The 15614-nt window shown below is 40.1% G+C and overlaps 1 protein-coding gene across 2 annotated transcripts; it reads left to right on the top strand.

Moving 5' to 3' along the window:
• Positions 1–1879: 1879 nt before the first annotated feature.
• On the top strand, positions 1880–11672 carry ARL5A (ADP ribosylation factor like GTPase 5A). 2 transcript variants are annotated; one of them, XR_657279.1, is made up of 6 exons: positions 1880–1935; positions 4993–5140; positions 6329–6412; positions 8891–9042; positions 9566–9923; positions 10840–11672. XR_657279.1 is itself a non-coding variant. In XM_009273142.1 (5 exons), exons 2-5 carry the CDS (start codon positions 4997–4999, stop codon positions 9612–9614), a joined length of 429 nt encoding a protein of 142 aa, XP_009271417.1. In that variant the 5' UTR covers positions 1880–1935; positions 4993–4996; the 3' UTR covers positions 9615–11672. The 2 variants fall into 2 exon arrangements, 1 of the variants encoding a protein (XP_009271417.1); XM_009273142.1 differs by having other exon boundaries at positions 9566–11672.
• Positions 11673–15614: the final 3942 nt, after the last annotated feature.

Below are 15614 nucleotides of genomic sequence, written 5' to 3'. Positions count from 1 at the left end.
CTGCGTGCCCGCCCTTGCAAACCGGCACGGCTTTGGCCACCGGGGCTAAAGGGCGAGGCGGCGGTGCTCCCGCAGCCCCGGCCGGGGGGGGTGGCCCGGGAGGGCGAGCTGCCGCCAGAGAAGTTGAGGGGGGGGGTTTAAACCTTTTTTTTTCCTCCTCTAAGTCACTGGAAAGCTCATCTCCTGAAAGGTGGATGTTAAATTATTAACGCGTGCCGAAAGAATACAGCTGTGTTGCGTTGTAGCGTGTAGTCTCATCTTGTCATCTGCAGAGTATGCTTTGTTAATGGTCTTAAGTGGTCAACCCCGATATCTGGCAAAGTTGCTCATTTGTGGAGTAAATGTTACTTGTAACTTCAGATTTGTAACGCCTGTCTCCTTACAGTAAGGTTTTAATGAGAGTTGTGGCTGTAAAACGCATGCTGTCGCTCATATCCGTGTTTATAAGGTCTTTTAAATTTGACTTTGAGTGGACTTAAATACGTTCACACATGCATGTTGAACATCCCGATGATATGCCCATTAACACTCAGTGCAAAGCCAACAAAATATTTTTGTCTTGTAGCATCCAGCCCCACCTCAGGTCTTCTGTTCCAGCTGATTTCCTAACATCTACTATGCTGGCAACATCACACCAGAAACAAAAGTTCCTAGTTATGTGGGGTCAGGTAAGCAGATATTTTTACAATATTGTGTAGTTATGCAAAGTTATTAAAACTGGAATTTATATTTGATGGTATATAAGACAACTCTGCAAAACCACACAATATTGATAAAATCAAAACCAAGAAACCCCACTTACCTGACCCCTGCCCCCTCGCTCTCTCCTCTGTGATAAATCAATGTGAGTGTACTTTGCTAACAGAAGGAATTGATCTCTGGTTGTCTGAAGCTTGGGCAGACTTGTAATGGCTTTTTGTTGCCCTTGTGGACCACTGGGGAGGGGGGGAAGAAAGCCCCTTCTCACAAAGCTTTTATTTGCATGAATAGTCCCGTTGAAGCCAAGGTTATTTGTGCAAGCAAAAGTTGTGTAATGTAGCTGAGAGCAGGCAGCGCTTATTCGTCCTGGAAATCATAAATTTGAATGTGCTTGACAACACCAGCTGTAGGATTCAAATTCAATTTTGTGATGTATAGGAAAGAAGGTGCTAAATAGAAACAATAATTGCTTCTGGCATTGAGCTCCAAAATGTGTTCACATATGTGTCAGAGCAGTTTTGTGTAGTACTCGTTGGTTCATCTAAATCTAAGTTGGGTGAATGCATACTGTAAAATATTTGTAGGCAATTCTGTTCTCCAGGTTCCAAACCTGCTGAAAGGAAAAGAGAACGCTGAGGGAGACAGGTGGATCACCCTGCTTACAGTACAAATCGGCGTTGTTGTGGCTTTTAACAACTCTTTGCAAAGAGATTGAGATGTTGCAGGCCATAAAAAAAGTACGGCCTTGGAAATGAAGATTTAACACGTGTAAGCATGTGTTCCGGAGAACTACTGTAGTTGAGGGGAATAAGAGAGTACAATCTGCTACAATCTGCAAATGTGTGTAGAAGCTTGGGAAGGGATTCCAGTGTGAGGTTGCTCTAGCGGTTTAGAGAAGGAAAAAATCCCCAGGTAATCTCGCAGAAATTATTCCTGTAGATGTGCAGATGGGGAAAAATCGACAGTCGCTTACCTACTCAGAACAGTACACGGGTTTGTACACCTCCACAGACAAATGAACTTTAAGTATGGCCCATGATATGTGGCAGCTGAAGTTTGGCAGTGTTCGCTTACAAAATCGGTCAAAAATGCAACACTAACCTTCTTTCATAACACTGTTGTTATCGTGATAGCAGAGTTAACTGTGTGATTTACTAGTGGTATTTTTATTTCAGAGCACAAAGTAATCATTGTTGGTCTGGATAATGCAGGAAAAACGACCATTCTTTATCAATTGTAAGTATGAACTGCAGATGACGTTTCATGTATTTCAAGGTGTGCATTGTATATATTACTCTGACTTCTTGTTGCTGCTTCCCCTGTTAGTTTTTACTTTGAGAGCTTTACGCTGAAGGTTACTGAACAGTATAGGTGGCAGTGGGTCAAAATGGGTGTTTAGAGTTTGGAAAGGTCTGAATTTTCCCTGGTATATGAATAAGGTTTTGTTTAGAGCTTTTATTTATCAGATTACATTGCTATTACCACTTAATCACAACTGCCTTTGGCGTCACTGTGTAGGCTGTTTGCCAACTCCATAAAATATGATTATATTGAGGGTTAGCCACAGGACAATGCTGCTAAACTGATCCATGCCGCAGTATGTAAATACTAAACAAATTGTTCTGTGAGTAGCAAAGCAGTGAAGCCTGACCCCTCCCTGCCGTGATTTGTGTCGTGCGTACCAAGATGTACTTTCATGTCGTTTATGGTACGGGATGAAAGAGGAAGGCTGAGCGCTGGCTGAACCCAGGACAACACAGCTCTGCGGCTGGTGGCAGCCTGGGCTGCCTGGCCAGGGCTTTATTTGAGCCACCGGCGTTGGTAGCTGTCGTGCAGCTTCTGCTCTTAATAGTGGCATTGCCTTGTGTTTGTCTTGCGTTAGCCTTGCTGCTGGTTTACATGAAACTTGTATGAGCTTCATATCTCTGGTCCTCAACTGCAGTTTGATAAAAGGGTAGAAATTTGTCCACAGACTCAGAAGCTTCTAGGTGGGACGGGCGACGCAAGGTCTGTTTATAATAGAAACAGATTTGCGATTTCTCACGTGAAGCAGTCTGGTATTAGGAAGTGTTCCTGAGTCAGTATCAGAAATAATTCCTGTTAAGTGATATGGCCCTACTGGTCCAATCCTACACTTAAAATACGCTTTCTTAAAATGCTTGGGTTTTGTCAAATTATGATCTGCTTTTGCCTTTCTGAAACGTGAAACTCATGCAGCATTTCCAGCCACTTATGCCCTAGCACGCTCTGCAGAGAAAGTGAAAAGATGAGGGTGGTTGTCGTTATTTAAATCGGGAGTGAGAGATTTTAAAAGCGTAAATAGAATGAAGAATATTTTTAAGACTAGTAACTACTGCAGCTGAGGGCCGTCCTCGGTGCATTTTAATGCTGCCTGTGTCTTTCAACTTCCTCCACAAATGTCTCATGAGTCTTCGTCTCATCTTCTTACTTCTGCAGTCTCAGTGTTTTCTTTTCCCTTTTGTACAGTGGATCTCTATATGCCGCCTTGTCCTTTATACCCATTTTAGCTCCACAGGACTTCCCCTTCTCTCTTGTATTCCCCTTCCCCTGTTTGCTGCTTTGACAGAGCTCTGTATTCGTACTGTCCTCTGTTCCTCCTGCTTGACTCCTCCTTAAAGCCCACCTCCATCTTTGCATATCCCATTTTTTTCTCTTACCTTTTCTTCGTGGCAGATAAGTGTTCTGAGCATGAATGAGTATGTTTAACTCTTTTCATAAGAGATGGGCAGAGATATCTAGCAGGACAACTAGTGTTGGTTAGTGCACTGGCTGTTACTTTGATGTCGTGGAAGGTCACAGCAGAGGTTGGAGTGGTGATTCTTCTAACAGATGGCGGCAGCTCCACAGACACTTCGTTTCTTCCCATTCTTGTGCTCAGATCTCCTCCCTCCCCTCAGGTAGCAGTAGGATTTTGTGATCAGGTGTCTAGAAATGCCATTAAGCTTCATGCTCACCCTGTTTCAGTGGGGAGGAGGGAAAAATCCACCTATCGTATTGCAAACTGAGAGACGCCAACAGCTTGAAGGTGAAAGGCTGCAGGTTCAGCCAAGGCAAGGGGATTCACGATACATCTCTTACAAGCATTAAAAGAACGCTGCTAAAACCTGTTTTTCAAATATGATCAGCCACAGGCATCTTCTTATGTCATTGTTATCCTTAATTTGATTTTATGGTTCTTTCTGCTAATCCTTCTCTTCCCCTTATATAGTTGCCTTCAAATGTGTGTGGTGAGAAGGTTTCTTGTCATATGCTGCTAAGACACTGGGTAACTGGGTTTCCTTTTCAGAACACCGGACCATCCCTTTAGCTCCTCAGTTCTCTGTTACAAGTCTCAAATTGCTGTCACTGTAACTAAGAGCTCTGCTAAAGCTTCAAAAAAAGGTTCATATAAAATGAAAAAATATATCAAGATTATCGGAAGAAAAAATAATTAAGTTCTTTGAAAACAATTGACGTTTTCCTTGAAGCTACTTTTAATTTTTTTGCATGTCCCATACAGTAGAGTTTAAATAATTTGAACTCTAGGAGTATCCAGAGTGCACATTTGGTTATCACTATTGGTGTGAAACTGGTGGTCTTAATGACAAAGTTGCACTTGGTATCTCTAAAACAATATATTTGAAATATTTAATGTCTCCATTTGTCTCCAAAAAGTAGTGTTATTGGACTGTGCTGAAGGGAGAAGAGAAGGAAATTTGGACATAAAGTAACTGAATTGTGAAGAAAGTATGCTCTTAGTGGCCTGTACTGAAATGAGAGCGAGATGTAGTATGTTTGGCGGAGCTGGATGATGAGTTGTTGTTTTTCTGCAACCTTGGCAATCTTGTGGCTTAACCACATTCTTGAAGAAAAACAACTGCTCTCTCCCATGCATGCCAAAATCAGCCTGGAAAAAGAGAAGCTGACTGCTTAAAACAGCTTTTGAAGCAAATATTCTCTCAGCTTTATGATTTAATTAATTATAATATAGTTTTGTTCATGAATGCTCTCTCAGCTTTATAATTCAATTATTATATAGGTCACCGAGTCCTTTTTTATTGCTATTTTTATTTTTTTATTTTTTTTTATTCACCCTCCACCGTCAAACCTCGTCTCTATTTGCTGCATAAGAAGCGTTTGCAAAAATTCCCCCACTAAGCTTTCTACCTCGGAATAACCATCGAGTTTAGTTTTTATAGAAGTAGGTCAGTTTGGAGGCCTAAGATGCTCGATAATGCAGGTAACTTGCCAGTTTCTGCAATTCCTCACCGAGTCGCTCTCTTCCCTCGGCAGCTCCATGAATGAAGTGGTGCATACCTCACCCACCATAGGGAGTAACGTGGAGGAGATAGTGGTTAACAACACGCGCTTTCTGATGTGGGATATCGGAGGGCAGGAGTCGCTTCGGTCTTCGTGGAACACCTACTATACAAACACTGAGGTGAGAACGAACGCCTTGCTGGAAGACTTAGTGTAACTATTGCTGGTGAAGGGAATACAACATACCTCAGATCTGTACCAGAAGGGAATACAGTGGACCTCAGATCTGTACCAGGCACGCTTCCAGAGGGCTGCATTAACTGTGCTTTGAATGTTACCGTAGCTACTTCAGGGTACTCCTGTTTTGATTTTTGAAGTCTCCCTCTTAGCAAGCTGTTGTACGACTCGCTTTTATATTTCTTATGTAAGATGCATAATACGGAGTTGCAATTAAAAACAACTTGTTTGTAAGGATTCTGTTTCTGGGGATCTGCGGCCTTAGGGCAGGTGCTCAGTTTGTCTTGGTATTGCAGATCCCATGTTTACAGGTTCCCTCTTGCGGACCATGACTGCTCTATCTCTGTAGCAGGTACTCAGAAACCTGTGTAACCCCTCAGGAGTAAGACTGAAAGCCCAAAAGTTTTCCTCCAAGGCTGTGGGAGCTCTGTCTTGCGAGCTCCCATGATCAATTTACTTAAGGACCCCCAAGAATTTTAAGAACTCGTTAGCGATGAAGTTGCAGCACATATACTGAACTTGTTTAAAATAATGATTTAAGTCAAGGTTTCCTCTGTGTTATCAATTGTGGTTTTTAAAAAAAGTTATTTTTTTATAATAATTAACTTTGTTCTCCTGTGCTTTCCTATAAGATCTGTGACGTGTGTCTGCATGTATGCTCTTGAAGTATGGAGTTTATGGGTTTTTTTAAATCCCTTGCAAATATCTATTTGCATGTTAGTATTTGAAGTAGAGGGAGAAGGCTGATACAGTTTACCTTTTTAAGGCTGCAACAAATTATTTGAGGGATCTGTGTGCTACCTCAATTATGCTAAGCAAAGAACAAAAACAGATCTGGGATTACAGAGAAACACCTGCTTTCAATATAAATTTTTCACTTGGAAATGGAAAACGGAAAGTCAAAAGATGTGTCACAGCTACTTTTGTATACAAACCACGGCATAAGTTGTAAATGATACCAATGCTGCGGGTAATCGCACTCTGGCTGGGAGAAGTGCATCTGGAGTATGATGCTAATTGATAATCCAGCTGACTGGATAATCTGATGGGAACAGTAATCTGTTCTGCTGACAAGTGTGTGACCAGAAAGATAGAGTTTGTTCTCTGACTAATAACTTTTCACTTTTTAAAGTTTGTGATAGTTGTTGTGGACAGCACAGACAGAGAGAGAATTTCTGTGACTAAAGAAGAACTGTATAAAATGTTAGCACATGAGGTGAGTAAACCCTGTCTTTTCTTTGTTTTAATATTTACTGTGGGTAAGATCTGGATGATACATGTTAAGGGAAGCAGATTCGCATGCTATTTGTGAAAGCTCTCACTTACGCCGGCTAGCTGGAGACAGACCAGAATGGAGAGAGGCCTCCAGCGAAGTCCAAGGCAAACATTTAACAGTCACGTTCTCCCAGCTGCAGGTAGTACTGTATCAGAGCTGTCTTGTTCCTGCTAGAGGCTCTGTCTTTTCTGAAGCTCCTAATAAAGCTGTAAATTAATACCAAATTACTGAAGAGAACTCCCACAAAAGTAGCTTTTCAGCTTGAGTGCTTCAGTGAAACAGAAGTTAGGACCTATAAATGACTTTTGTGGTTTTTATACTTCAATCCACGTTAATGCTGAATGAGATTGTTTTTTAAAAACATTGTTTCCTCCAACAACTTAGTTACTCTTTTTGATTGCTTCATGGTTCCTTGATGTTTTCTGTTTTTGCAGTGAAACAGGTACAACCTTAATAATATGTCTTACAGCAACCAGCTATAAAACTGAAGAAACGGACTGCCTACGGCTACAGTAGCCGTCATTCTATTTGTACTTGGAATTACAGAATGAGAGTATAATTTGCTAACTTGTAAAGACCCTCTTTAAAATTGAGCCCTGTGTCAGGTCTAAAGCTGAGCTATCTGGGTCTGATTCAGAAATACTGGACTGCCGTATAAGCCAAGGAGCACCTATTGCATGACCTGAATGTCCCAAAGACTTTAATCTATCCATGCAGCGCAGGACCGGAGCCCTGATTTTTACTAAAGATGTGTCTGCGTAAGCTTGACTACTGCTGGGACTCTCAAGACAAGTTTAATGCAAACTGGATCAGTTTGTATGAGATGACACTGAGGACACCGAGCTTCCAAATTTAAGTGTCAGAATACAAAGATGTGCATAAAATCGATGGCATTATATCCCAAAATATTACATCTATATTTAAACTATAGCCACTGTTTAGTACTCTTCAGCCTGTTGCAGTCACTAAACAAAATTGCATCTTCTGTTTTGTAATCTGTAAAGGAAGATGCAGAAGTTGTTAACGAACTGAATTTGAAATGAGGAAGGTCTGGAACTCCAAGCAGCATGAATGCCCTTGCTTCATGTCGGGAGACTATTTCTGTGCTCCAAAAGCACCCATCTAACAGTAAATGTGCCCATTGTTTTCCAACAGGATGTTTTCAGTATATTCTGCTAACTCTCCAGATGCTATGACATTTGAAGAGAACAACAATACATATAAGCTGAAATGAAAGTCAAATATTTATTTAGAATAGCTTTTCCTTGCAGTCCTTGAAAATCTTTTATTTCTGCTAACCAGTTCAATTGAATTTCTGTTAAGGCAAAATTGAGTTGTCCAGGTCAGTTCCAACTGTTTTCTGGACCGATAGATTGTTTGGGAATTAATTTTACTGCTTGTAAAAATTAGTCTGCCTGATAGGCATTTAAGTGAATGAGTTGGCTTGGCTTCCTGGGAAGACCTTTTTATTTTCGGAGGGACAGATTTTCAATAATACGTGCCTGTACTAGTGTAATTCCAAGCAGCTTGAGATAAAATAAGCTTGCCCCTAGAGTCGCTGTTCTCTAAATTGTTAGTACTGATATTTTAAATATTGCGTGGGCCTGATAAAGAAGTTTATTGCAATGTGCTTGTTCATGTAGATGTCCATCGTTTGATTCTAAAGCAGCGTAAATGATGATTTTCTACAAATTCTGTGTATCCTCGAAATAAAATATTACTGCAGCTTGCTTTACACTGTCAGTGGCAGTCTTAGTGCTTCTTAATGGGTGGGATTTCCCTCGCAGAGGGCTGCTGTGCAGGCAGAACGTACTTCTGGCTCTGGTGAGCCACGGTGCCAGCCTGGGTGCCAGCACACACGCTGCTGGCTCTTACTGCAGTCAGGCTTGGCAAGGTTTTAGCAGTGCTTAAAAAGTTCTGGTGGGGTAACCCACTGTTGCCCCACGTAAGAACTGCTGCACAGTCTACTAATTTGGTACTAAAGCCAATCTTAACAGTATGGCAATACGTAAAAGTGTGGTGTGTATGTTCAAAAGCCAGGCTCAGGAGAATGCAGTGGTTGGTTGGGATACACAGGCAGGAATGACCTGCAAGGTCAGGGTTAAATGGGAGGCCTTGACTGTTAGAGGTGTGTGACGTTATTGCAGCTGCACACACACAGAGATACAGGGTGCCTCTGATCCTCACGGAGCACAACAAGATATTGTACGTGGTTTTACAGATCATCCTAGGCAAAAATTGGACGTTTGATCTGCTGGATCAAAGGATTTTCTGAAGTTGCATGTCAATCAGCCTGCAGTGTTTTATAGTTCAGGGGCTTTTTTTCGCTAGGGCTTAAGGTTCTCTACTTCGGTATCACATCTTTTGCCTCTGAGGGCTGATTTGTAATCATCCTCTTTTTTTCTTCTTTCTCCCTAGGACTTAAAAAAAGCAGGTTTGCTGATCTTTGCTAATAAGCAAGATGTTAAAGAGTGTATGACAGTAGCTGAAATATCTCAGTTTCTGAAACTGACTTCAATTAAGGATCACCAATGGCACATTCAGGCGTGCTGTGCTCTAACTGGAGAGGGGTAAGAGTTATTCTTGTCTGTAGGAGGGGAATCTTGAATTATTTTGGTATTTTTATTGTGGTGTTTGGTTTTAACACACATTCCTTCCCTGTCAATAATAATCTTACACTTCAAGATTTTGGGGCTCAGAACATACCAGCTTAGGATCAGTGTGATCTGAAAACCAACTTTCACATCAAATCTGCAGTCTCACCTCACAGTGATGAAACTTTATATGATTTGGGCCTAATGAGGGCAGGGGTGGGAACGACCTAAAATCTCTTCTGGTTTATTAAGAATAATCATAATTAGAGAAAACCTCAGAGTGTGTCTTGAAGTGCTGGGGCCTGAAGTCTCTCACCTGTAGATTGCATAATAAGATCTGGGAAATACTGGGCTCAGAGTGAATTGTTTCTGGAAATGATTCCTTCAGTCAGAATTACAGAGTTCTTAGGAAGAATTTAAATTGGTGCCATGGAATTATTTTTGAAGTTATCCTGAGAAGTGCATGTATTCCTTAAAAAATTATCTCTTCTGTTTACAGACTGTGCCAAGGACTCGAATGGATGATGTCAAGACTTAAGATCAGATGATTTTTAATGACCTCTTTGCACAGACATTGCTTAAAAAGAGCTGTACCCATGATTACCTTCACAGTGGCAGAATTAATGGGTTAGACGTATTTATACTGAACTGATTTCAACTTCATTTTCTACATAGATGCACACACACATTCGTGTATATAAATTAAGACCATTCAGCAAAAAGAAAGATGCAGTTGATGGCTCCACTTTGGTTTCCTGTTTGTTTTCCTCTGAGGATGTGTTTAAAAGCTGTGATCAACCTTCTTTTCAAGATACAGCCACTCAGAACAGTCCGATGTTGAGCGTGGTGAAGACGAAGTGAGAGGAGGGAGCCTTTAATTTTGAGTTTTATTATTCCATTGTAGTCCTCTCTAGCTGAAGATGTTGGCTTCATTGTTCCAGTAAACAAATCAATGGCATAGATACCAACTTTCCAGTATTTTTAAGGTTACCGATGTTACAAATGCAAAAATATTTTCCTGTATGTGTACTGTACATATTTGTGCATATTTATACCTCAATTTTAGGTTAATTGCAATCTGTTCAGACCAGTGTGTAAAGCGGAATCAGGATGTTGCCAGTAGTACTAATATTTGACATCGCCAACGTGTCACAACTTCTTTTCCTTTGTTACCTGTATGGCTGTAACGTCCATCAGACAGTTGGCTCACCACAACGTTATAAAGCAAACTCTCTCGTAAGACCATTGCTCGTTTCCCACATGATTTTTCAGTTAGGGAGGATGCCATAATGGATTGGGGCGTATGGGTTGAGCTTCAAATTACAGTGTCGGCAAACAGTAAAAACTTGCCAAAGAGTTTAAAATGAAATGGATTTTCTTTCTTTATTGTAGTCATCGTTGGATTAGGTGATTCCAGAAGCGCATGTCATGCTGTCCTATGGTACTGCTTTTCTTTTTTCGCAGTACTGTTCATTTATGATTCAAGTCTAGTAGAAGTACCTTTAGCTGCCATAAAGGGAAAAATGTCATCTTTTTTTTTTTCTTAACCAAAAGAAGAGGCACAAAAGTATGTTTAAAAGTCCCACTGGAACCTTATGAAACAAGTCATACTCTGTATTAAGTGTTTTTCAGAGGAAGGCGCACTTCTCTTTGATAGCGTAAAATGTATATATGTATCTATATGCAATGGATGGAACTGGGATGGGGAAGGGGAACAAACCAGATTACACTACTTGAAAAGCTGTAAGTGACCCCTTGATCATCTTCCCACAGAAGTTCCAGGGCAGCAGTACTTGAAAATATAACTCCCTTGCATGGTCCCCAGGTGAGTTATAAAGAAGCGTCAGAACACTATGTGATTATCTTTTCTCACTGTAGTACCTAACGGGACGGATGTCCCATATGGAAGTTGTTCAGTTGTTCTCTTTTAAAGGATACAGGCTGTTCGGTGGGATGACAGTTGGATGGTTTGAAATGTTGTCAGTATTGTGAAAGTGTACGTAGCCTTCATCGTAGGCTTTTATGTTGGAGACGTATGTTTGGGGAGTATAGCAAAATGAAATAAAACTTTGTTTAAAATGTCCTTCCCTTTCTCAGCTCATACCTCTGATAAGGATGGAAAAGGCATTTTAAAGAAAAAGCTTAGTTTGGTCTTTTTAAGGTGCTTATCTTTGGTATGGGATAATCCAGTCAGCGCACCTGCCTTCCCATTTGCCTGCTTCTCTGGGGATCATGTTGTGAATTTGTGGGGAAAAGAAGGGAGGCAATTTCAAAAGTCTGTATTTAACAAAGGCAGGTAAAGAATTTAACTTTTTAATATATTTTTGGTATCTCTTTATGATGCTCACCGGCTAAGGAATCTGCTGTCTTTGTTAAACATTTTAATGTGTACATGCATATATTGATAGTGCATGCACATAGATCTTGGTATTTAACTGGTGTATTGCAAAATGTATAAATGTTTGGAGAAATAACAATTTAATGCGAAGACTTTCTCAGTTTATCTGATAGCATCTTCAAGAAACGAGCTCTGTGCACACTTGCATATGAAATGGAATTGTACGTTTTCTAGTCTTAAAAAAGAAAAAGCAGACTTGCTTATAAACCGAAGTGTTTGGTTTTCGAGTCTTATGTCTTCCCTTTCATCCCTTTAAAATATTTTGCTTTGCTGTTGTTAAATACTGCATACTTTTGCCTGAATCTGCACAAGTTGTGTGTGTTGGTTTTTTGTTTAAGAAAACGAGTTGTTCCTGTTAATGAAAGAAAAATCATGGGAGAGTATTTTAATACCTGCTTCTTGCTGAAATTTGCCGTTTACTCCTTCGCTGAAATTTGTAGGACTTAGCACGTCCATGTAATGAAAGTGTGGTGTTTTTTTCCAGGTATGGCTTGTGTTGCAACCAGACATCGTATGTTTACACATAAGTAAACTTAGGTTTACTCTTTCTCCCTCTCAGTATCCTGGACGCCTCCACTCTCTGTGGCCTCTAAGATGCTGCGTGGTTCACTTCATCTTTGTTTCACAAGTGGCAACAGACCCTAGTAGGGAGTTGGGAATAACAGCACACATGAAGACTGCCTGTTAAAACAGTGTCTTCTGTGCCCTAAAGAGTTCATAATCCAAAAAGTAAATCCTCATCTGTGTGTTGGGCGGTGAGCAATGCAGCCTTAACCCGACTACAAAAGATGTGTGTCATGTCACGTATAACGATCAGTCGTCTTTTCGATCTGTTTTGTGATCCCATAGTATTTTAGAGGGCAGATTTGCTCTTCAGTAGCAAGAATTCAGTGGTGGCCAATGCTTACTGACGCATCGCGTGCCTCTAGCATTCTTGACTGGGGCTTAGGAATCAAAGGAAGACGCATCTCCGTTTTAAGTTCTGGGTTTGCAGTCTCTGAGGATGGCGGATTTTGTCTGTAGGAGCTGGGAAACTCTTTGTCACCCCATTGTAAACAGAGGTGGCGATTCCAAATTCTCTCCTTGCATGGTTGGTGTGATCGTGCTTTAAGTGCGGCAAAGCGTAGCGAAAGCGGAATAGTGTCATCCAGACGTTGCAGTGGAAGTTTTTAGGGAAGTGTGTCTGCCGGAAGGTTCTCCGCGAGAACAAGCGTGTTTGCTCAGATACTAATGAGATGAACATGAGAAGAATATACAAGTATACACCCTCACGGTAGCGTTGTGGCTGTGACGGTCCTTTCCTGCACACCTTGCCTTTGGTGTAATGTTAGAAATGTTTTTAAATTTAGTCGCCTAGTAGAGCTGGAGAAGAGCAGACAAACTTTGGAACGCAAAAGCCCTTTTTCTGTGTGTGTCTTGTTTACAGCTTTTTTGTTTTTTTTCTTTTCCCTATAGGACAATTCACATTTTTCTCACAACTCTGCCCATAGAAAAGCAAGTTTAACTTTGCATTGATGCTGCTTTCAACTTCACTCAGTTATTGTTTGGAAGTGATTGTCTTAACATGAGTCATGACCTTGATTTGTATTGCTTTTGTGTTTTCACCCTCTGCGTGTTGTGTTGCCTTGGCTTTCAGCTAAAGCTTAAGATTACTTTGCCTTTGTTCTTCATGAAATTTATTCTTAGGATATTATACAGAAAAGGGGGAGGGGTCTTTAAAGACAGTTATTTAAGTTTATGCTGCAGAATGCCATTTTACTAGCAAAAAAATACAGCAGTAACTCATATTTCAATAATCTAATACTTAAAATATTTCTTTTGGTTCAGCAAATAATAAACTTGGTAAATCAGCTCTACGATACGCTGCCTCTGTGATCTGGAAATTACACGGGTTTTTAATTGTGAGGAAAGGTGGGATATAGAACTTGGAAAATGTGAGGAGGGATCTACCTAGCTTCATTTTTTTAAATTTTTTTGTTTCAGGGAGGCTTAATAGCAGTTTTCCTCTGCATGGTTTAGTATGTTCCTAGGCGTACGTGTGCATGTGTGAACGTTAAACGTATTTGATGGGCACCCACTACAGTCTATGCAGCTCAAGTGCCTAAAACTAATTCAGTAATCGGGGTTTTTTTTTCCCTATGCTATAATTTCCGTTTTCCTTAAAATAGATATATTTCTATGAAAGCATCTAAATGTGTGTAAATGAATGTTTTTTCCCCTCCCTACGAACTGCTTTTAACATGAGCTATGACAAAGTTATTTTTTACAGTTCTTTCTATCCTCTACATGCCAAGCACTTTTCCATGTATGAGACATCACATAGCTTCCTTGTGAGAGGAAATACTAAATTTGTCCTTGTATCAGATTGGTTAGCTGGGATTCTTTTCAAGGAACTCTGTTTAAATAACTCAATCCAAGAATACTTGGCCTTGTAAGCATCCTCATGTAAGTAGTTCCTTTTTAATTGGCTAGTAAAACATGAACTTTGCTACTGCCAGGCTAATTATGTCTGAAAAACAGTTTTTCAGCCAATTCAAATGAAGGTAATATTAAGCCTTTAAATGGTGCATCGTCGAGCATTACGGGACAGGAATGATTTGATGTCACAAGAACGGCACTAAGAAAGAAAAACGTCTTTGCATATAGTTGTGATATGTATTATAAACACAAATGTGACTTGAATATAATTGTTGCAGTGAATATATTAAATGTACAAAAATGAGAAATTATAAGTGGTTGCCACTGTAACTTTTTTATAACATGCTTTAGAATCATAAGCAGAAATTATATTCTTGCCTTACTAGGATTTTACTGGTTGATTTTTATATTGTACAGAAACTTTTTTTGAAAACGTTCCTCACATCAGGTAGTAGTCTTTTTTTCATAACAGGGTCATACTCACGTACCACCCTTAGCCTTTTAAGCCAGATTCCTTGTGAGCAAGGACACAAGTTGGGTGAGGTTTTTTTAAGCTTTTCCTATTTGTAAATTTAGAAAACTTAGCCGATACTGAATTAAATTAGAAAATGCTGCTTTACCTAGAAGGCTATAAATCATTCTTCGTAAATCATCAGCTCAGTGTTACTCTTGGCTAAGTAATTCCTGCATCAAACACTGCGGAGGGTAGAAGAGGTGGCTGAGAAAAGACATATTCTCCTGCAGAGAGATTCAAAGAGTAAAAAACGAAAAAAAGAGAACATCAGATTGGAAAGCCTGAGCACTTTTATGGCTAATAAATTGAAGAATTGGTAGTACCTGATAGAGGAATGGTAACTGATCCAGTTTAAACTGTGTCTAGATTATGTTTTCATGAATGTTTTCAACATGTCCTCATCTTTCTCACTACATTTGTTTTCAAAACCTTTAATCCTGTAGCCCAGTCCTGCACTCGGCCTGTGCGTGCTGCTCTAGATCCAAGTCTGCCCTTCTGGCTCTCCGGGGAGCGGTGAGCAGGTGTCGGAGGGAACCGAGCTCTTTGTCCTTAGGCTCTACCAAATACCGGATTATAATACTAACCTCTAACACTACACCTGTAATTCCTGGAGTATAAAGTAAACTTCTCAGATTAGTATACTAATGATGTAGTTACGTTATAGTGTATTATCTGTCTGTCTTTTACAAATGCAAAGTCCATATCTACACGCATTAATCATATGACCAGGGTCACACTACTTTTGATCACTTGTATTTTGTACTTGTCTTTCTAAAAAGTTTGTCTTCTTTCTGAAAGAAATGCATAAAGTACGTGGCTAACACTGATACTGCAATAAAAGGTCATTCCAGAACGTACAGAATTATTGCTTCAAATTAATACCAAGACTTGCGAGGGCTGCATTTCCTGGCTTGAGCACTTCTGTGTCGGAAACTTAGGCACGTTTGTGACAGTAATTTAGCTAAAACTTTTTACAAAGCTATTTATTGTAACGATGTTCAATTACGATTCTATTAAGTGACTTTTCCTGAAATTTTATCAGAACATTCCTTGAACCGTTTCCCCCTTACCTCTTTCTGTCTTTCCTGGCTTTTAAACTCTGATTTTCATTTAGTTGACGGGAACTCATTCAATTCTTCTAATTCTTGTTGAAGAAGTGAAACAAACACAAATTTTGTCCAGAATTGTTGGGGCGGGGAGCTGTCTACAAGCATACAT

This window comes from Aptenodytes forsteri, unplaced genomic scaffold (assembly GCF_000699145.1).
Source record: "Aptenodytes forsteri isolate BGI_AS27 unplaced genomic scaffold, ASM69914v1 Scaffold174, whole genome shotgun sequence".
NCBI classification, from domain to species: domain Eukaryota; kingdom Metazoa; phylum Chordata; class Aves; order Sphenisciformes; family Spheniscidae; genus Aptenodytes; species Aptenodytes forsteri.
This window is presented reverse-complemented; position numbering and strand designations above follow the sequence as displayed.

What these genes read in the sequence shown, in the direction of transcription:
- ARL5A (XM_009273142.1), top strand. Translation starts at nt 4,997, where the DNA reads ATGAATGAAGTGGTGCATACCTCACCCACCATAGGGAGTAACGTGGAG. An exon ending in CCTACTATACAAACACTGAG is followed by an intron (nt 5,141 to 6,328) that starts GTGAGAACGAAC and finishes CACTTTTTAAAG; the next exon opens with TTTGTGATAGTTGTTGTGGA. An exon ending in TGTGCTCTAACTGGAGAGGG is followed by an intron (nt 9,043 to 9,565) that starts GTAAGAGTTATT and finishes TTCTGTTTACAG; the next exon opens with ACTGTGCCAAGGACTCGAAT.